This window comes from Rhamphochromis longiceps, linkage group LG7 (genome assembly GCF_057381845.1).
Source record: "Rhamphochromis longiceps isolate RC_006_pf linkage group LG7, R_longiceps_female_GT1.1, whole genome shotgun sequence".
Classification (NCBI taxonomy): Eukaryota; Metazoa; Chordata; class Actinopteri; order Cichliformes; family Cichlidae; genus Rhamphochromis; species Rhamphochromis longiceps.
Genome location: NC_140563.1, coordinates 5,379,028 through 5,400,787, shown reverse-complemented (window position 1 = coordinate 5,400,787; position 21,760 = coordinate 5,379,028). Strand labels below are relative to the sequence as shown.

General features: G+C 42.1%; 1 protein-coding gene across 1 annotated transcript in view; it reads left to right on the top strand.

The window, feature by feature from the left end:
* mrpl23 (mitochondrial ribosomal protein L23) overlaps positions 1-16,647 on the top strand; it is a 55,741-nt gene extending 39,094 nt beyond the window's left edge. The window contains exon 5 of the mRNA XM_085411782.1: positions 15,659-16,647. Coding sequence (XP_085267908.1) covers positions 15,659-15,823 — 165 coding nt within the window. The 3' untranslated portion in view covers positions 15,824-16,647. The remainder of the gene's footprint in view (positions 1-15,658) is intronic.
* The last annotated feature ends 5,113 nt before the right edge of the window (positions 16,648-21,760 follow it).

The window sequence follows — 21,760 nt, the reverse complement described above, 5'->3', positions numbered from 1 at the left end:
CTTCAACCAGGCTTCAAAGGAGGAGATTCTAACAGCTGGTGATCTGCAACCCAAATGTAAACAGATGACTCCACCGAGCATTGCTAGCTGCACTCCATATGACAGGAAGAGCAAATGGTGCATGTTATTCATTACTGATGCAATGACTTTAAGCAGCTGGTTGAAAAGTCTTACCAAAGATACAACTTCACAAGTAGAAAATATTTTTTCCGTTTCATTATTTGATGATATCAAGAAATCATTAAACAGCAGTCATGGTATACCTTTACTTTTAGGTGGTTAACACTGTGGCAGTGGATATGTCACTAATACTGCAGTATAATGCTTCTGCTGGTATCTCATTTCAATAGTGACAGTATTGTTTGTTTTTTCCATAGTCAGAAATTAAACTATAATTATTATCAATTATAAGTAAATTTTCCTCATTGTGATATGATTTTTACTTAGTCTAAATTTTGTTTAAAAGCCCCTTTTCACTTGTATTTATGAAGTGGGAATTATATCGGCTGTATTTAAGATGAAAGAAAACAGGCTCACAACTCTTAAATTCCACCTTAAAAATCACTGTCAGCCTGTTTGGATAGTGTCTCTTAAACACCTTCTGCGCACATGTACACACACAACTATTAGAGATGTCTGTCCTTTGCTACAGTTTACCTCATCATGGTATGTGGTTTACCTCACATCACCACTAGGGCTGCCACGATTTGTCGACTAGTCACGATTACGTCGACTATCAAAATCGTCGACGACTGATTTAATAGTCGACGCGTCGTTTGAAACTTTGTACGATCACAAAAGACGCAGGAATAAGTGGCAGGTTTTAACAGAAGATGGCAGCATTGCATGTACAAGGATGTCAGCTACCGTTAAACCCCGAAGAAGAAGAAGAAGAAGAAGAAGAAGCAGCTGTGTCCCAGAATTCATAGCGCGGCCCAGCGCAGTTTCCAACAATGGCGGCAGCTAGTTAGTTTTAATGTTACTCTTATTATTCTTTCTGGGTCACAAAATAAACGTTTAACATATTTTCAGGCGAGAATGTAGCTGTGTAAACCTCAAATATCGGCTCAGTTTATCAGGACACCACATATTTTCAAAAGCGCTCCGACGTTTTCGGAGACATCTGTTACCCACTAGCTCGTTAGCGAGCCGGGGGCTAGGCTCACTAGCGCCCTGAGAACACCGGACTCCCCGCAAATCGTTTTCAAACCCACCGCCGTCTTTCGCTACTCAGGTTAAATATATATGAGTCACTTAGATAACTTAAAATGTTATTGTTTGGCTTTTTTTTTTGTATTTTATTTGTTCCTGAGTAAATCAGTTTGTCTGAGATTAAAGTTATAGTTTTTACACAGCTGAATAAACGTCAAGCAGACAGCTGATTATCAGAAGTGTGAGATGCTCCAGAATATACTCCAGTGTCCTGTTATATTTTAGATAGCAAGGAGTTTATTAAACTTCACCGAAACAATCTGCAAATTTCATTAAAATTTAATAAACTATCATCTTGTCTTTATTTTTAGTTAGCACAGACCTTAAACACTTAAAGCTGTAAGCTAATGATAGTTATATAAGAGCAGATGCTGCTGGTGCAATAAGCTGTAGTTTTACGTCTAATGGATGATGATCTGATTAGTCGACTAATCGCAAAAATAATCGGTGACTAGTCGACTATCAAAATAATCGTTTGTGGCAGCCCTAATCACCACATTGTTTTCTAGCCACATAAGCCACTGCCTCTCACCGTGTTGTCAGCACCTCTCCGCCTCTTCATGGCCCAGATTTCTCTCTCACTTTATTAGCATCTGTCTACATGTGTTTGATTTTTGATTAGCTCAATATCAACAAGCTGCAACATTAAATTGCATCTGTGGTACATGGCAACATAAAAGCGACATGCCCTGGTCTAGGGTTTCTCAGCATTGTAATTAGATGATCCGTGTTATTCTTTTCACTTGTAAGTGATTTTGTAGCTTATCGGTTTATCTTTGTGTCCCCTATCAAATGAGGGGATTGTTTTTCTGGCAGTGTATAAGAGCTGGCGTTAATGGCTCAGTTTCGATTTTCAGACCATTTAAAGCCCTCTGAGGCTGTATAACCACCTGAAGAACTCCTTTTTCTTTAACTCGGTCAAGTGTGGTCATCCAAGAAGTTGGTGTACTTGACCCCCACCTCGCAGTCACAACTTATTTAGCTCCATAATAACTCTTGGTGCTTGATGTTTTGAGAGAGCACAAAAGAAATGCTGATCTCAGGCTGTAAAAGAGTGGTTAGAAGGTCTTTTCACATGGATTTTATTGAGATTATCTGAATGGAAGTCACTATTTGACCTGGAGAGTAGTTTTACAGCTGTTAAACAGTCTTTAAAGTAATAAAATGTTGCTCCATGCTTCTTTCATTTCAGAGGACATAAAATGTGATATGAAAAAGGCTATTTTGTGGATTTGTGATATTGGAAAATGAAATCAAACTTACCTCAATGGAGTTTAGTAATCAAACCTCTTTTTTATTATTATTATTATTATTATTAGTCTTGGAATAGTTCTTATTCTATCCTTAGCAGTCAGCGGGATCTAGATCTTAATATATCATCTTTCACATCATGAAGTCTGGTCACAGTCCAGAGAAGCAGGTTGAATTAGCCTTCGCTGCCTTCAGTGTGCGACTGTGCCATAATGTTCTATTCAGCTCCAGGCTGGTAAAGTGGCACTTTACTGACCTGGCACTTTCCTGTTTTCATCAGACACTTGAACATATCCACCCAGAGCAACTGTGACTTTCATATTTTATAGTTAAATATAACAGCCATCGTTTTTTCTTGAATTAATTTTAGTTTTTTTCTCCCCCTCTTCTTACAGGACACTTACTCCAACTGTTTTAATAATGCACCCATAAGGAGTCAATTTTAAAAACAAAAAAAATTCTTAGAGCTGTTTTTAAGCTATGACTGCATGCTCAGTTTGTCATAGATCAGTGGGAAAGGTCGATCGAACTGAATAATTGTCCTTTATGAGTTTCTTTTTGTCTCTCGCCTAGTCTTCTGTTTTCCCATCTCTGGGGTCAGCAAAGAGGGTTACTTAGGTCGTGTGCATGACTTTGTGTATGTGTACGAGCACACATATGGATTCAACAAACTCAGGTTTCAGATGGGGTCATTTCACTCGAGTACAGTGTTGCCTGGGAGGCTTACACGAACTACATGCAAGCAGTTCAGTTCCTCCTCAATGTAGCGGTTAAGAAAACATGTTCACACCAGTTGTTTTCCTAATTTGACAGCTGCCCCCACCAACTGGTTAAATCTCTGACAGTGGTCCCGAAATGTGACACTGGCCAGACTGACAGTCTAAATGCACATTTCCTGGGGCAAAACAAGGCACTGAATTAGAGCTTAATAAAGAAGTATACATGTACCTACAGATGGGAAAAGTGAAACGGTGTGGTAATGAGTCAATGACAACATTTACCCCCCCACCACCCATTTCTTTCTTTTCCCCATTGAGAGGAAAACTGTGTTGTAATGGATTGTTCATGTGCGTAAGAGGAGTATGTTTACATTGCATGGCAGTACGGGATCGCTTCCCAATATTCCTGGATGGCAGCTTGAGTCAACTGGGAGCACGTTGAAGATGGCAAAGATGTAGGGAGAGGGAAAATACGCCTCCTTCAGTTTGTCATCTAGGAACAAAACGAGTACCAGAAATAAAAGCCTTAGAGGAACAAATGTGGAAGAGAAATACACATAATAATATTGCCTCTTTCTCCACTTTTGTCCTTTTTGGCCAGGACTGGGTCATCACCATAAATCACTCAATATGCAGTCATACACACACTCCCTCTCTCACTCAGATACACAGAAAGTCAGACAGACACCCAGGACAGATCATTGTAGCTCAGCGCCAGGAGATGGATGAGACTGGGGTTTGCCTCTGCTGTGGTGCGATGTATACATTTCAAACAAAAGTATGAATCCTCTCTGCCAACACTTTCTCTCACTGCGAAAATGTGTCCAGCAGACGGTTGACATACATGCACGCACACACTCAGGGCGCGGCCTGCTGCCAACAATAAGACTTGTTTAACGAGTCTCAGCTCTTTGTTGATTTCAGTCTTGCTGCTTTGTTGTTTTTGTGAATCGCGCTCTCCGAGGCTGGTATTAATCTTCACTGTCTGTATACATAAGGTACCCAGAACTGCTCTGTATAACTGGGAATTGTCATGCGACAATGTTTGGTTCAGGTCGGGTGAAGTCTTGTTTCATTCACTGCTTCATTGTTCATGTTGTTGTGAGCTCTTGTGTTTATAGGACTGGGGTAGACCCCTTCCTTCGTCACCTCCTACTTTCATCTTTTTCCTGTCACGTTTACTTCCTCGCATACTCTAGCCCCATTTTTCTCCCTTTGACCTCCTTTCTCCTTCTCTTACTCCTGGCCTCATCCAGTGTTTGCGTTCTGGATTCTGGATTCCTCGATGGCAGTGTGCGAGAGTGCAGCGAGACACTGAAGACCTTGGCGTTTTCCAGGTGTTTCTCTGGTGTTTGGCAGTTCTCTGCCTGTGCCTGACTTATTTTGCACAGTCATCTCTTACTGTTATACTGCACTCACTAGAAAACCTCCTGTAGTTTGAAATTGAAACAGAAGAACAGGGTAGCTTTTGACTGAAGGTTGTGCATGTTTTTCTCCAGGCACTCCTCAAATCTGGTATCAGAATTCAGACCCAACTGGCCACATGTTGAGAGTAACATGAATTCAGGCCTGTGTGAAGTATCCTACCAAAATAGCAGTTTCCATAATGTGTTTTGGATAGTTGGATGGAGTTACTCAGGCTTTTCCAAATACCATTTTCTGGGGTTTGGTGCCTGAGTGTTAATCAAAAACAGGGGTAATGACTTGGGCAAGACACGCCAGAATTTAATCTTGTGACACTGACAAAATTACCATATACACAAAGAAAGACCACAGCTGTGCTTTTGCTGTTTCAGCTGTAACTCTACACATAACACAATCACTGCAAACTCAAGATGCAGGAATTTGAACAAATTTGGTAATTTTTTATGTCCAGTGTTCTGCAGTTGAAATCGTTTTTGATTTACTAGTCTGACTCATTAAAACAATTCATTTAATACAGAATTGTTGGTACCGCTTTACTTTTTGTTGCGTTAAGCATCATAAGTTTGTATCTATTATTGTACGATCTACTGTACATTATAAAGCACCTTGAGGCGACTGTTATTGTGATTTGGCACTATCTAAATAAAATTGAATTGAATTAAGCAGTGTAAGGAGTTGTACACGGACACTTGGAAATCCAGGGTTTTGTCAGGTAATGCCACGGAGAACTCCACAGGTTCCCAAAGTGTGGGGCCCGCCCCCTAGGGGGGGGCGCAGAACCATTGCTGGGGGGCACATATGAAAAGAAAAAAAAAAAGAATGCTTGGACACTGCTAGCATAATTGACAGGTTTTTGGCGGGATTCCCACACAAACGCAAAGCAGGAGATGAAGCATCGCCAAATATGTTTCCAAACCAACTTCCTTCCAAGCCAAAGACTATAAAATATGGTGAAGCATATCTTCCCTTTGGCTTCACCTGCACAAGTGCCGAGGTAGGTCTCTGCGACAGAATTACTTTCCCCTGCAGATAGAGACAAAATACTGTTAATCTATCTGCCATTATAGAAATTCATCTCATGTAATGTTGATCCAACATGGCGGCGCGTGCACACGCAGCGGCTTCTCTCTCTCTCCCAAACAAACTACTTTTTCGTGTTTTTCGTCCTGTAAGTTGCAGTGTTTTTGTAAGTCTTTGTCGCGTCTATCTGTGTGCAAGCGAGGATATGCCCGAACACTTCTTCTCGACATCGGCAGAAACAAACTTTTTAAGTTAAACTCTGTGGACACCGAGAAGCTGAAAGATCTGGGTCTGCTCCGAAGGCCTACTCAATCACCGACCCCCACTCCCGCACTTCGCCCACAATGGATGCGCCTCAAGCGGTGTGAGAGGAAGCAGAAGAGGGGTAAGCGCGGTGGCATCCGAGCTAGGCTAGCGGCTAGCCCACACAAACCCGCCATCCCCTCTATCGTTCTGGCCAACGTACGCTCGCTAGAAAATAAACTGGACGACATCCGACTGCTACGTTCATCTCAAAGGAATGTAAAGGACTGCTGTGCTTTTGTGTTCACGGAAACATGGCTCAGCGACAGTGTCCCGGACCGCGCCATTCAGCTCGACCAGCTAACATGCTACCGTGCTGACAGAGTCATCGTCGCGGGAGGTAAGACCCGCGGGGGAGGACTTTGTGTTTACATCAATGATGCCTGGTGTCGCGATGCTGTTGCGGTTTGCAAACACTGCTCACCAGTGCTGGAGTTAATGGTTATTAAGTGCCGGCCATTCTATCTACCGAGGGAATATACAGCCATACTCCTGTGCGCTGTGTACATCCCTCCCTCCTCCAATGTCAACAACAGGAATGAGGCACTGAATGAACTGTACCAGCACATCAGTGAGCAGCAGACAGCCCATCCTGATGCTTTTCTCATCCTGGCTGGGGATTTCAATCATGCAGACTTAAAGTGCGTGTTTCCAAAAATACAACAACACATAGACTTTCCAACAAGGGGAAATAACACACTGGACTTTGTTTACACCACCCAGAGAGGAGCTTACAAAGCTTTTCCCCTCCCCTACCTCGGCGCCTCAGACCATATCACTGTCATGCTAATGCCTGCTTACAGACCGCTCGTTAAAGTGACCAAACCGGTTCGTAAGCGGATACAAGTGTGGCCAGAGGGGTCTTCAGAGGCTCTACAGGACTGCTTTAATACTACAGACTGGAACATGTTTAAGCAGGCTGCCACCTATAACAACACCACTGACCTCCAGGAGTACGCAGAGACTGTTACTGCCTACATCAACAAGTGTATTGAGGATGTAACAGTCACGAAAACCATAACTGTCCGGGCCAATCAAAAACCATGGATGACAGGAGAGGTCTACAGGCTGCTGTAAGCTCGGAATGTTGCCTTCAGAGATGGAGACGAGGCAAGCCTGAGGACAGCTAGGGCCAACCTTTCCCGTGGCATCAGAGAGGCTAAGAGACAGTACTCCAGGAAAATATCTCATCACTTCAAAGACAGCAGAGACTCACGGAGCCTGTGGCGGGGCATTCAGACCATCACAGATTACAAGCCCCCACCACAGACCTGTGATAGCACTATCCCCCTGCTGAACGAGCTGAACACTTTCTTTGCTCGCTTTGAAGTCCAAAGCAGCACCACTGCACAGAAGACCCCACCCCCTCCTGGTGACCAGGTGATGACTCTGTCACCGGACAGCGTGAGGAGATCCCTCAGCAGGATCAATGCACGTAAAGCTCCGGGTCCTGACAACATTCCTGGTCGTGTACTGAGAGACTGTGCAGTGGAACTCACTGATGTCTTCACAGACATCTTCAACATATCACTCATCCAGGCTGTCGTCCCCACATGTTTTAAAGCCACCACAATCATTCCGGTTCCAAAAAAGTCATCTCCCTCCTGCTTTAATGACTACCGTCCTGTTGCACTTACTCCCATCCTGATGAAGTGCTTCGAACGACTAGTCATGCAACACATCAAGACTGTCCTGCCCCCCTCCCTGGATCCCTTCCAGTTTGCGTATCGGCCCAACCGCTCAACCGATGATGCCATCTCCACTGCACTCCACTCGGCACTCACACACCTGGACAAAAAAGACTCATATGTTCGAATGCTGTTCATAGATTTCAGTTCAGCATTCAACACTATAATCCCCCAACAGCTCATTCAAAAACTGGTCCAGCTGGGGCTCAACACCTCACTGTGCAACTGGCTGTTGGATTTCCTCACCGGAAGACCTCAAGCAGTACGGGTTGGCAGTAATACATCCAGCACCATCATTTTAAACACAGGGGCCCCGCAGGGATGTGTGCTGAGCCCCCTCCTCTTCACTCTGCTGACCCATGACTGCACTCCATCATACAGCTCCAACCTCTTCATCAAGTTTGCGGACGACACAACGGTGGTGGGTCTCATTAGCAACAGGGATGAGACCGACTACAGAAGTGAGGTGAGACGCCTGGCCACGTGGTGTGCTGACAACAATCTCTCTCTGAATGTGGAGAAGACGAAGGAGATTGTTGTGGACTTCAGGAGAATGCACACCCAACATGCTCCTCTGACCATTGACGGAGCGTCTGTGGAGAGAGTGAGCAGCACCAAGTTCTTGGGTGTGCACATCACAGAGGATCTCTCCTGGACGTACAACACCACAGCACTGGCCAAGAAATCACAGCAGCGTCTCTTCTTTCTCCGCAAACTAAGAAGAGCAGGAGCACCAGCCCCCATCATGTACACTTTCTACAGAGGCACCATCGAGAGCATCCTGTCGAGCTGCATCACTGTGTGGTTTGGAGCCTGCAATGCGTCCTGTCATAGAACCCTCCAACGCATAGTGAGAGCTGCAGAGAGGATCATTGGTGTCTCTCTCCCCTCCCTCCAGGACATTTACAGCACCCGTCTCACTAAAAAAGCCCTTTGCATAGCGGCTGATCCCACGCACCCAATGCAAAGCTTCTTCAAGCTGCTGCCGTCGGGGAGGAGACTGCGGAGTCTCCAGGCCAGGACCAGCAGGCTGAAGGACAGCTTCATCCATCAGGCTGTCAGGAAGCTTAACTCCCTCCCGATTCTGCCCCCTCTCCCCTCTCTCCTCCACGGTCTCACTGAACTCTGTCACACACACACAAACACACACACTCTTTGACTCACTCACTGGCCTGCACCAGTTACCAGTCACTTTGTGGAGCATTGGACTGCCATTACCTCATAAGACTTTGTTGTTACACTTTCTCTTACCGTACATTACTAAATCTCCATTTGCACTATTTGCCTATTTGCACTACTCTGCCTGGTTTACACTCAATGTCACTTACCCATTATATTGTATATTGTATAGCTTTCTTGTTATATGTAAAATTGTATTTATTTAAATTTTTACTTTTTAATTATTTTACTTGCATTTTTAATCACTTTTATATTTAAATATATTTAAATGTTCATTTGCTATTTATCTAGGGATTGAGAGTAACGCAATTTCTATTCTCTGTATGTCCTGTACATGTGGCAGAATCGACAAATAAAGTTGACTTTGACTTTGACTTTGACAATAACGTGGCGCACAGCGTGACGTGAAAAAAGGCACATAGCTTTGACGTTGCGTGACGAACTCTGTATTCCTCGTCCACACGTAAACGCAAATACGGAGTTTTAAAAAATCCTCCCTTTTCGGTGTTTCGAAACGCCGTTTATGTGTGGATGAAAGGCCCAAACGCATAGAAACAGTTGCATTTTCAAATATACCCGCGTAGGTGTGGACGTAGCGTAAAAGAGTTAGTAGTTTATTTCATTGCTACCTGTAAATTTATTGCAGTTTATTCATGTAGTTGTCTACTAAATGTTTGAGGTGTGAAATAAACCACAATAGAGTTTGAAAACAAAATATGGGTGTGTGTGTGTGGTTGGAGGATGTGTTTGTGCGGTTGGGGGGGTGCGAAGATTTTTCTTGTAAAACAGAAGGGGGCCTAACGAAAAAAGTTTGGGAACCACTGATACAGTCCAAGTCGAGTGCAGCAGAACAAAGACCATTGTGGAGGGTCTATTCTCATGTCCAACAGTATTATGAACTAATAAACTTACTGGAGCTTGTACTTGGTAAGCTTGTTGTTTGTTGCTAGTTTTTCACACCACTGTGCAGACTCTGAGATCTATCAGCAGTTACCAGTTGCTGGACTATGTCAAATTTTAGCATATTGCCCAAAATGCTATAGGCTGTCCTTATTCGCAGCTATTTTTACAGTAGACACAGTCTGATTCATTCTGCATCTTTAGCTTCATGTTGCCTCTCCCTCTGGGAATTAAACTATGCTTTGCAGTAGGGCTGCTCGATTATGGCAAAAATGATAATCACGATTATTTTCACTGAAATTGAGATCACGATTATTTGACGATATTTATTTAACCCTTTAAGATCTACCATAGAACCAAGTCCGCCAGAGCTTATAATATTTTTTTTACATGCTGTAGTGCCATTTGTGGGAGCATTTCAAGTTGCTATACATCAATACAACTGTTATAGCCCATATTTTAAAAATGTGTATGTATTAAGTCCATAGTAACTACATTAATTGCAAAAAAGTGCAATAAACTACAAAAAAATTGAAAATCGTTTTTGTTTTTTTTACATATATTTCTACTTGGAGAAATTTAAGAGGCTTATCCCTCAAAACTTTAAATACAAAAAAGTTGCAAAAAATAGTTTACAACAACAGGAAATTTATTTTGAGTGTCTTCATAGTTTTATTTTTGGAGATACAGCAATTTTTATATACTGCAGGAAAAACAAAAAATAATCCTATGATGCAAATTTGCAAAGAATGTGCATGTGCATCAAAATAAACTATTTCCAGCAGTGCAATTCGAGTTCTAAGGCCTACAAGTAAAAAACTACATTTTCCGCGAAAATGACGTCACTTGCGATAGTTCGCGTTGACGTCTTTTTCAATGTGGGAAGTGTTAAGAACAGCTGATCGGATCGGCAAAGCGTGTTTCTGGAATATTATGTTTTTGTTCCTGCAAGCGCTTTTTATGCAATTTTTGCAAAGCTATATGTGGAAGGAAACCGTGACCTAGGACAAGCTGATGGCATAAGATGTAAGTACAACTCCTCTGGTTTCATATGGAAAAAAATTTATTGTGCTAGCTTAGCGGTTCATGCTGCTCTGACCGGCTTTAAAGGGTTAACAATAACAATGTATTGAATAATGACTTTAAAAAATAATATAAAATAGTGTGCAAATACTGATAACAGTGCAAATGTTTGCAATAAAAGAAATAAATGAAAAATGTAAACTTTGCAGTGTTGCTCTGTGGTGCAGCTACGACACCATAGCAAAGTTTACACACTGTGTCTACTTGATCCACGTCTGACTCCGCGAAGCCATAATGTTTCCACACCACTGAAGTTTTTTTTTTTTTTTTTTTACCTCTCTTTTCAACCAACGGCAGTCCACTCCTCTCCAAATAACTTCTGCTTAGCTTTCCGAGCTTCCCTCGGGTCCTCTTAATTGTTGTGACGCGTGTTCGAAATGCAGAGCAGTGCGCTTGATTTGCCACACGGAGCAGCGCGAGAGTAAAGCATGAGGGAGGGGCTAATAATCGGCTCAGTCATTTTTAATGATCGTTGAAAGCCCAGATCGTAATCGTGATTAAAATTCGATTAATTGAGCAGCCCTACTTTGCAGCAATTATATGCATGTTTCTCTTGGTATTTTGGGGGTTGGAGACAGACAAAGTAACATTCACATCAGAGCCAGACCATTCCTTAACGCCTACACACTGACCCCATACAGAATGTTTCACATATTTAGTTGATTGACAATTGTGTTCATTGAAACAATTTATTTTTATTGTAGCAGGCCTCTACACATAATAATTGATCAATCAGAGTCATTTAAGTGGATTTTATTATGAAGAGGAAGCTGATAGTGTAAACTACAGTTTTAATGATCCTTATTTTCATTTTTTTGGAAACCCCAAACAGCATATCATAAAGATACATGAGGCTTACAGAATAATCTATTAGTATAAATATTTACAAGTGTGCATAAACTCTGCCTGGGTTTGGTGTGCGTGCTCTGTGGTCATCTAGAAATAAGCACTTGTAAAGATGGGACAACAATGTTATCTGTATAATTACATGATTTTCTTCATAATTTCATGGTGTTAAAAGAGCAAATATGGAAGAATAATATACATCAGGTGGGGAAAAAAGGTAGACGGCAAGTGGTAATGTAGATTTCTGCAAAAAATTTTTTAACTGGATCCAATTAAACCGTTTGTTTCACTGTTTTACTGTCACACTTGCTCAGCTTTTATGTGCAAGTAGATTTGGTTAATTTGATGACAACAGCAGCTGCAGCTGCAGTCACAGTAGCAATAGTGATGGATAGTACCAGTAATTAAAGTAGTAAACACAGTAACAGCAGCAACAGTAATAGCAGTGGTGGCAGGAGTAGTAAATTCTTGTATGGCTGAGATGTTTCTCCTGCTTTGGCACTAATCCTGTCACACCTCCGCCACTCCTAGAATGTCAGTTGCAGGGTCATCAGCTGGAGGCAGGAGGACATATAGGTGATGTTTCCTTGCCATCCCCTATAGCTGCCTTTTGGTTTTTACCCAAACTGCTATCCTTCCTCTGGAGCCACAACCAAAAACTTGATTTCTCAGCCACCTCCTAGCTCCCTCAAAGCTATCCACAGGTTTGGGCTACCACAGAGTAGTTGGATAACAAATGACCTTTTATAGCAAAACACTTTAAGATCGTCTGTCTACAGCTTGTTGAAGCATTACATCATAACAGTATCTTTGAAAAGGTTAGGTTTTATGTAGCATCAAAGAAGTGATGTCGTGCTTATTAGGATTACAAATGATATCTTAACTGCTGATAGTAGTGAATGTTCTGTTCTAGTACTACTCAGTGCAGCAGTTGATACAGTGTTTTGTTTTATCACTCCTCTGCAGCAGTTTTGGCAAGCAGAACCATTGTCTGAATGTATCGTTGTGCCAAACACATTTTTTGTTTTCATTGGTGACCACAGCTCTCAATACTGTGCACTGAACTGTGGAATCCCCCAGGGGTCTATACTGGGACCTGTCTTTTTGTGTGTGTGGCTGCTGTGTCACATTAGACAGGGAGACAATATTACATTCCACTGCTATGCCGATGACGTGCAGCTCTAAGTTCTACTACGTTTTTAAAGTTTTAAAACGTATATAATGTCGAACGGTTATTAAGAAATGGATGAGTGAGTTTCAGACAAAACAAGAATTTGAGTAATTGGCACAGACGAGCTGCATCCAGGTATCGTGTCTTCTTGCCCGGATGCAGGGGTGGGTACAGTGCTGGCTGTAGCTCAGGAGGTAGAGCAGGTCATTTACACAGGTTGCTGCTTCAATATTGCCGTATGAATGTCTGTGAATGTTAGATAGAAAGGCACTTGCTTAGAAAAAGCACAAAAAAGTGCTTGTATGAATGGGTGAATGAGGTAAGTTGTTTAAAGCTTTGAGGGCTCAGGTAGAGTAGAAATGCCTTTCCTGGGAAATTGTCTTTATGAAGAAATGCTCCTGCTTCACCCAGACGGCATCATCTACCACCATGGTTTTCTGCTGTTTCTGGCTAGCTTTAAAACAGAACTGTCACAGTGCTCCCAGATCAAACATTTAGTTTGATCTGTATGTACTAGGGCTGCCACAAACGATTATTTTGATAGTCGACTAGTCACCGATTATTTTTGCGATTAGTCAACTAATCAGATCATGCATCCATTGGACATAAAACGTACAGCTTATTGCGCAAGCATGCATCTGCTCTTATATAACTATCATTAGCTTACAGCTTTAAGTGTTTAAGGTATGTGCTAACTAAAAATAGAGACAGGATGATAGTTTATGAAATTTGCCGATTGTTTCGGTGAAATAATAATAAACTCCTTGCTATCTAAAATATAACAGGACACTCGAGTATATTCTCGAGCATCTCACACTTCTGATAATCAGAAATGTGAAAACTATAACTTTAATCTCAGCCAAACCGATTTACTCAGGAACAAATAAAATACTAAAAAAAGCCAAAAATAAAATTTTTAAGTTATCTAAGTGACTTATATATATTTAACCTGAGTAGCGAAAGACGGTGGTGGGTTTGAAAACAATTTGCCGGGAGTCCGGTGTTCTCACGGGCTCTAGTGAGCCTTGCCCCCGGCTAGCTATCGAGCTAGTGGGTAACAGACGTCTCCGAAAATGTCGGAGCGCTTTTGAAAATATGTGGTGTCTTGATAAACTGAGCAGATATTTGAGGTTTACACAGCTACATTCTCGCCTGAAAATATGTTAAACGTTTATTTTGTGACCCAGAAAGAATAATAAGAGTAATATTAAAACTAACTAGCTGCCGCCATTGTTGGCAACTGAGCTGGGCTGCGCTATGAATTCTGGGACACAGCTTCTTCTTCTTCGGGGTTTAACGGCAGCTGGCATCCTTGTACATGCAGTGCTGCCATCTTCTGTTTCAGTCCGTTTTACACTCTTAAATCCTACTACTTATTCCTGCGTCGACTATTAAATTAGTCGTCGACGATTTTGATAGTCGATGTAATCATGACTAGTCGACTAATCGTGGCAGCCCTGGTATGTACTGTAGTCATGTTCTAACCTATAATTTAGGTTTGTATGCACTGTTTGAGGTTAGTGAAAAGCACCTTTTCGGTAGATTTTAATTATTTTTTTATCAATTGTAGTTACAGCAGTGGCAATACAGTCAACCACCTGCCTATTCGCGGTTCAGTATTTGTGGATTCGCGGATTTCTATAGCGCTAAAATATTTTTTATTTTCATTTTATTTTAGTGACTAAATACATTTCTTATGATTAAAAAAAATTGACTAATTTTCAAATATTAACATTAATGTAAAAACACCAAAATATCAGTAAATTGTTTTGTTTTGTTTTTTTTCTTAAAAAAGATTTGCCAAACAACGCGCAGATTCCTAACACAAAGCTCACGGGAAAATTAAAATAGGCATTTTTAGAGGTATTTGCAGATTTCAGCAATTCGTGGGCAGTTGTGGTCCCTAATCCCCGCGAATTCCGGGGGTCGACTGTAGTGGTGTGGCCTTAGCCCGAGGTGTCTGGGTTCAACTAAGAAGAGTTAAGAATGGGTTTCGGATGTAACTAAGCACAGATGTATAACTCTTGTGGGTGAAGGTTATTTTCTCTGTGATTCACTGTAATTTGATTCTATGAGAGAATTGATCATGTAGGTTCTTTTAGTGTTTTAGATGTATTGACAAATATATTGAGGATTGGGTTTTTATATTTCTCTGGTAGATGTTCTACTGTTGTTGGGGAAACTACTAAGTTATAGCACTTTGCTTAACATGTAAATGCCCTGTGATAAAAATGACATGTTCTTGCATTTTCCCCTCATTTGATCCTTTGACTCTATTGTTATCAGTCTCAACTGAATTCTTGTTGCCAGGTGTCCACGAGGGACGCTCAGAGAGACAGGCTGTAGATATGTTTGCATGTCTGCATGCATGACCTGTCTCTGTGTGTGAACGCACTTGTGTGCAAGTGAGTGTGCATGCATGCATATGTGTGCTGTCTGTACTGTACTCTATGTCAACATGACACAGGCTACATTTTGCCAGAGATGCATTAGTTATGGCTAGAAATGGGTTAGTATGGAATAAATAATGGATACCATCTTTTCCCTCTGAATAAATCAAGACCAGAGAAATGGACAGGAGAGGAGAGCTAAAAAAACTAAAGACAAGAGAGTGAGTGAGCATCTGTGTCATATGAAGAGTAACAGAGCAAGAATGGTGACACACTCGCCTTCATTTTTGCAAAGAACTGTGATTTATTTTAGGAAGGGGCAGTTTGACATATTTGTTACACAGAAAGTGATTTACAAGATTGATGGTTTTTGAGTCTTAACAAACAACCGATTTCTCTCATTAAGTAAGAACACAGTGTTTTTTAAGCTAAAATTTTTCTCTGTGCTTTCTGTCTTTGCCTCCTCATCAGGCGCTGGGCCAGACATTTACTTTTCCTGACATCTTCCCAGAAAAAGAGCGGGCACCGGCTGAGGGCTCTATGGAGGAGATGCAGGAGAAGTTCATGGAGGACGAAAAGCAGAGGCAGAAACTCGACCCCAGGAGAGGAGGGGTCACCGAGTGGTTTGGACTCTGAGACAGACTGACAGACTATGCGTGTATGTGTGCATTTCATAGGGATCAACATGCATTGACTTACAATATTTTGATGATACTTCTGTTTCTGTAAGAAACACTTATAAGTGTGCATGAAAGAAGAACGAGCATGTGCGTGGGAGACTGCAGCCATGTGTTTCGTGTGTGTGTGTTTGTGTTTGTGTTTGCGAGGCGTCAACTGAGTAACCCGAGCCAGAACAGAATCCGAGGAGGAGGAGAGTGGCCAAGCTCCATCTTTGATGAACCCAACTCACCAAATTTCTATCACCTCAGATGACCTCTTCTCTTCCTCCTCACACTACTTTTCCCACCTCCTCTCCTTTTTACCACCATCTCTTTGGCAACAGTGTAATTGCACCTCCTCGCTTTGTTTCTCTCTCTCTTTTTTTTTGTTTCAGAGGTTTTCTCCCTGCACCCCTACTGTGTTTTTCCTATTATGCTCATCCCTCCACTATGATCTTCTTCTTTCCCACCAATGACTGTGATGTCCCTAGTAGCCATTATTCTTAGGCTAGTTGGATCTGACTATCTGGGCAGCCCACAGCCTTCTCTCTTTTATGAGTTTGCCTTGGATTAATTGACCACTTAAGGTAAACAACAATTAAAATGTTTGAGCAAAGCGAGCACATGGAAATTACAGGAGGGTTATATTGCAGCATTTTGTGGTAGCCCATCTTGCCGTAACTCTGGAAAAAGATTGTACTCTGTGTGTGTATCTTTGCCTACTGCGCAAGACTTACCAGTGAATCTGTCCTATTGTACATGCTGTTGGAATAAGACCTAATAAACAGTCACTTGCTCTGCTTTGTCTTGTGTTGTCCTTTCTTCATCTCCCACGACTGCTGTGTTGAAAAACAGCCACCTTGAGATTCTGTTTGCTGCACAAGTTTGCCTGCGCAAGTGCCAATGTGGTCTGGTAGCTGTTTTGACAAAGTAATGATCTGTGTTTGAATCGGGCCAGTGGAGGATGGAGCTCCGTTACGGTAATAAAGCCCATAAAAGGGAGGGACTTCTCCTGGGCACCCTCAGACCCTCCATTATACTGAAAGGCCAAGGTTACTGTAAGTGTCCCCCAGCCGTGACCACTAATGCTCTCTGGCTAATACAAAGGTCCAGTCCCTGACCTCACCCAGCCAACTCATCTATCACTAAGGAGAATGTCAATATTGATCCTGTTGGCCCTTTGTCTGCTGCCTGGAACCACTCACCCCCTGTGTTACTATAAAGCAATCTGATTTGGAATGAAACAAGCCTCCAGTTACACAGCCCCTCTGTTTCTCACTCTTTCCCTTGTTCTCACTTTTTCACTTTTTTATTTTCTTCTTTCTTTACTCTGCTCTCTTGTTGCCCAACCTGAACCTCCAGAGAAACAGCTGCTTAACCAACTGAGAGAGAGTCCAAATTCCTTTTCTCGCTCTCCCCCTGGCCTGAACAGACCCCACATGAAAGTTGGGAAATCAAGTTGTGGTGTTTTCCAAGTAATTATCTGTTCCTGTTGTCCTCTTGTTCTTTGTCACGGGGAAGCCCTGTTTGTTCTAAAGTCACATACATGCATTGGTACATTAACAGCAACTGTCAACAATAATCTGACAGTGAGCCGCTAACATTAAATCTCTGTTTAAGGCCTGCTGACAGTGGTGGTTATGTAGTGTTGGGGATACATTTTTATTTTTTTAACTGCAGAGACATTGCACATTAGAATAGAATAGAATAGAATTCAACTTTATTGTCATTGCACATGCACAGGTACAGGGCAACGAAATGCAGTTTGCATCCATCCAGAAGTGCTTTAGTGATATAGATATATTACAATATATATTAGCAATAATATAGATATGTGAGTATATTACAGAAATGGTAGATGAGCAGCGGTTATCCAGCCGGACATGTTGGGGGCGGTTGGTCAGGAAGTCCAGTAACCATTTGCAGATGAGGGAACTGATACCCAGGTCTGTCAGTTTCCTGATGAGTTGTGAGGGGTGGATTGTATTGAATGCTGAACTGAAGTCTATAAACAGCATTCTGGCGTAGGTGTTGTTGTTGTCCAGGTGTGAGAGGACAGAGTGCATTGCGATGGAGACCGCATCCTCTGTGCTCCTGTTCCGGCGGTATGCGAATTGGTGGGGGTCCAGGGTGGGGGGGAGACAGGATTTGAAGTGTGCTAGGACCAGTCGCTCTAAGCACTTAGTGATGATGGGGGTGAGTGCTACTGGGCGGTAATCATTGAGGCAAGATGGGTTGGAGTTTTTGGGTATCGGGACGATGGAGGTGGATTTGAAGCAGGCCGGTACCACAGCGTGGGCCAAGGACAGATTGAATATGTCTGTGAGCACTCCTGCAAGCTCCCCAGAACACGCTCTGAGAACACGCCCGGGGATGCCATCAGGGCCTGCAGCCTTGTGGACATTGAGACACACTTGGTTAATGAGCTCATCTCTTGCTCACACACTTAAATGTCTCTGAGTCATTTCAGCTCTTTAAAAAAGACAAGTAAACAGGAACAACTCATTAACTGATAAACAGAAAAAGACAAAGTCATATGCTAGAAGGAGTGGGTTATTGATGTAGCGTCCTCTGAACAGTTCCACCATGACTTACATTTTTAGGGCCAGATTTCCTGAGGGCAAAACCCTATGTCATATTTCCTAAAGAGGTCTGTCAATTTTGTAACTGAAAACACTGACAGTTATTTTTTTATACTGGGCTTATTGCATATGTGGGCCTGTTTGTAGTTTACGTTTCAGAGTGCACACATTTTTCTGCAGGCAGTTTAATGCAAAATTCCACTATATTTAACACTGAAAGAAGCACGCTTCAATTTGTGATTCTGTGACACTAAGAGTGTTCCTTCGTTTGAAACAAATGCATAATTAGTGTGCATGGATCGCTCAAAGGTGTAAGCATAGTGCCAAAGCTGTAGCCCTCTCCTGTGGCTCGTCACCTCACACCGCACGTTTAGAGCCGAGCTCCACATATTTCTACTTCTCAATAATGCTTTGATGAAAGAGAGCAGACCTGAATTGATATCCAGGTGGAGCAACAGAGACAGATATACATATAAGGATGCCTCTTTTATTGGGTATCACAATTAAATTTTAGAAGTGAGCAAAATGTTTATAGTGGTCCACAATATAAAGAGTGGTTCAAACTGAAATGGGATTTAGAAAATAAAATTGATGAGTGCATTTACGTGCATGGCACAGTGACAGCAAATCCACTCACGCACGGTCGGATCAGGATCTGATGGTAAATGATGATTTTTGTTCTTCCGCACGTCCTGCAGGTCAGCTGTTAGATTTCAGGTTCTACGGTTGAATAGTTTGATATAAAGCAGGTCTCTTCTGCATGGATCCCCTGAGCTGACACGTTTGGGGATTGCAAACATTTGTCCACATGGTTGCCAGCAATTTCTAACTAGCATTTAAGAGTTTTCCGTTACATCAAAGACATAGATTCTCAGTCAGCGGAGAGACAGAAACACGTGCATAAAACCTTTGCTCACCTGGTCTCATATGCACAATTTGTGCAGTTGCAGCTTCACTATTGCTGCTGAGTAAATATGTACCCTAGGTTGGTAATGTATTTAGCACTACAATGCAAGCACACTACAATTGAAAATGAATATCTGTATGGCACCCACATTGCTGCATTACAGACACCACAGAGTCTCTATAAAAAAAAAAATTCATAGCTACATACATCTGTATTGTAAATAGACACTTCCTTCACCTTTTGGTGCCTGAGATACAGTGTGTATATAACCCTACCACCACCACCTCCCTCCTTTCACCCTTCTACTTCACATGCAATAAAAACCTACACGCGTTCCCCCATCTGGTTGTGTCTATGCTATCCCTTGTTTGTTTGTTTGTTTGGTGTTCTCGTTGTGTGTCAGCTGCCGCAAGGTGGCTGTGGTGTAAGGAAAGGGGAATATGGAAGTGTGCAGGCAAGCTAGCTCTGCACTTGGGTGCAGCTGAACTTGGGATGACTATAAGCAGCTCCAGATTTATAAGGATCTTGGTGTGCTTAAACATGATGCTTTATGTATTGTAATGCACTTCACGTTGTGTAATTGCAGAGGAAGGGAAGATGAACATGTGTGCGCAAGACACGGAAAGTTCAGTAAGGGTGGAGGGAGAGAGCAGATGGAGGTGAAGGAGAAAGCAAAGTGAGAGTGAAAAAGAGATGACATCATCAAGAAAATGCTGAGCTGGATTTAAAGGCAACTGGATAAAAGAGGTCTGATCCCACATTGCACCATCTCTCTTCCTTCTTTTTCCCCTCTCTCTTCCACTCTCTCTCTCTCTCTCTCGAGATGTACAGTGCAGGTCGTGTTGCCATCCCTACACAGTTAGTTAATGGAAGGAGGATTGAATATTTTAAGCAGCACATCACTCTCTTCCTTTCCCTCCTTACCCCTCTCTCCTTTTTTCTTGTGCGGTTGTGCATTAGTCAAGTGCACACATGACCCTGTTTCTTCTACTGCAGTCCACAATTGGAATCTGCATGACATCATGCTGTATTTTTGGCATGAGTGGTGGTATAGTGAGTGTCCTCTCTGACTCTGTAGCCTCTCTAGGGACCTAGATCTCCTTCTTGCTGGTTGTAGTAACTGCCCATTTGCAAGTGAAATCTTTGCCTGCAGATGCTTCACTGCATCCTGTAAATGCTAAGGAATTTAGATGAAGCATCCCACAATAACACTGCAGATAACTTTATCTCATCAGTGTGTTGTCACTGGGGTTGTCTTGTGAGGAGAGCCTGTGCCTGACTGCGTGCGCTGATTGACAGTGAGTAAGAACTTCTCATATACTGTAATGTGACAAAACTGACAAAAACAATACAAACTTTGAGCTGAAAGTGTTTTCCCATACATATGTAAAGGCAATCCATTCCAAACTGTCTGTAAAATTATACATACTCATATAGTTCTACAGTTACTACACCTACCACCTTCTTGTGCAGATGCACAGACTTTCACACACTCACACTTGTGTTCGCTAAGACAACCGGGGTTGCCTGCTGAGGATTCTGACGGCCTCTCTTGGACCAGCGCCATGCACATTCCTCCTTCCCCAGGTTGCCATTGGTTCATCTGAGCTCAGCCAGTGCACTCTGTCACCCCATAAGTGTGGGCTTATGTGTGTGTGTGTGTCTGTTTCAGTGCGAGTCCATGAACCATAAGACGCTTACATAAAAAAACATCTTCCGTTTGAATGTAGGACACACACAGTCAATATAGGCGCCTAATGCTTGTGTTCATGGCTCCTCGTGAACTCCTCACATGCAGAAAACGTACCCTGATATGGCCCCTCGCTGTATATATACAGTCATACTGTAGTCACATTGATACACGTGTTGGCTTAGTGCCATGAGTAACAATTTAAGGAATACACTGGAGAAAGAACAGGCTCTTCATTGTTGTTTAGATTGCTTTTTAGTAAGTATAAAACATTAAACTCATATATTCTAATAACATTTTCTAATATCAGGAGGTTTTGGTTGATGGGCTTGTTTAGGAAACCCTAAATGAAAAGTCTCAATTTTTTTTACCAAGTTAAAAATTGAAAATAGCACATTGTCAAAATATTGGTTATACTAAAAAATAGTGATTTGTAGTGTTTTCCCATCATTCGTCTTATAATTCCTTTGAACTCACAATCTAAATTTGCCACGAGATGATAAATGAGATGACGGTGAGTACCGTTTCTACCCATATGTAAATGTCACTAGATAATTAATATAGACATGGATAAAATGAAGATAAAGCAATTTTTATTACTTTTTCAAGCATCCTTTGCAGGTGATGGTTACTTGAAATCTGGGCATCACTAAAGCCATAAAGATGGGTCTTTACTGTAGATGTCTTTAGTTGTTTGTGGGTCTCTCTACCTCCCATTAGTTTGAGCTGAAATAC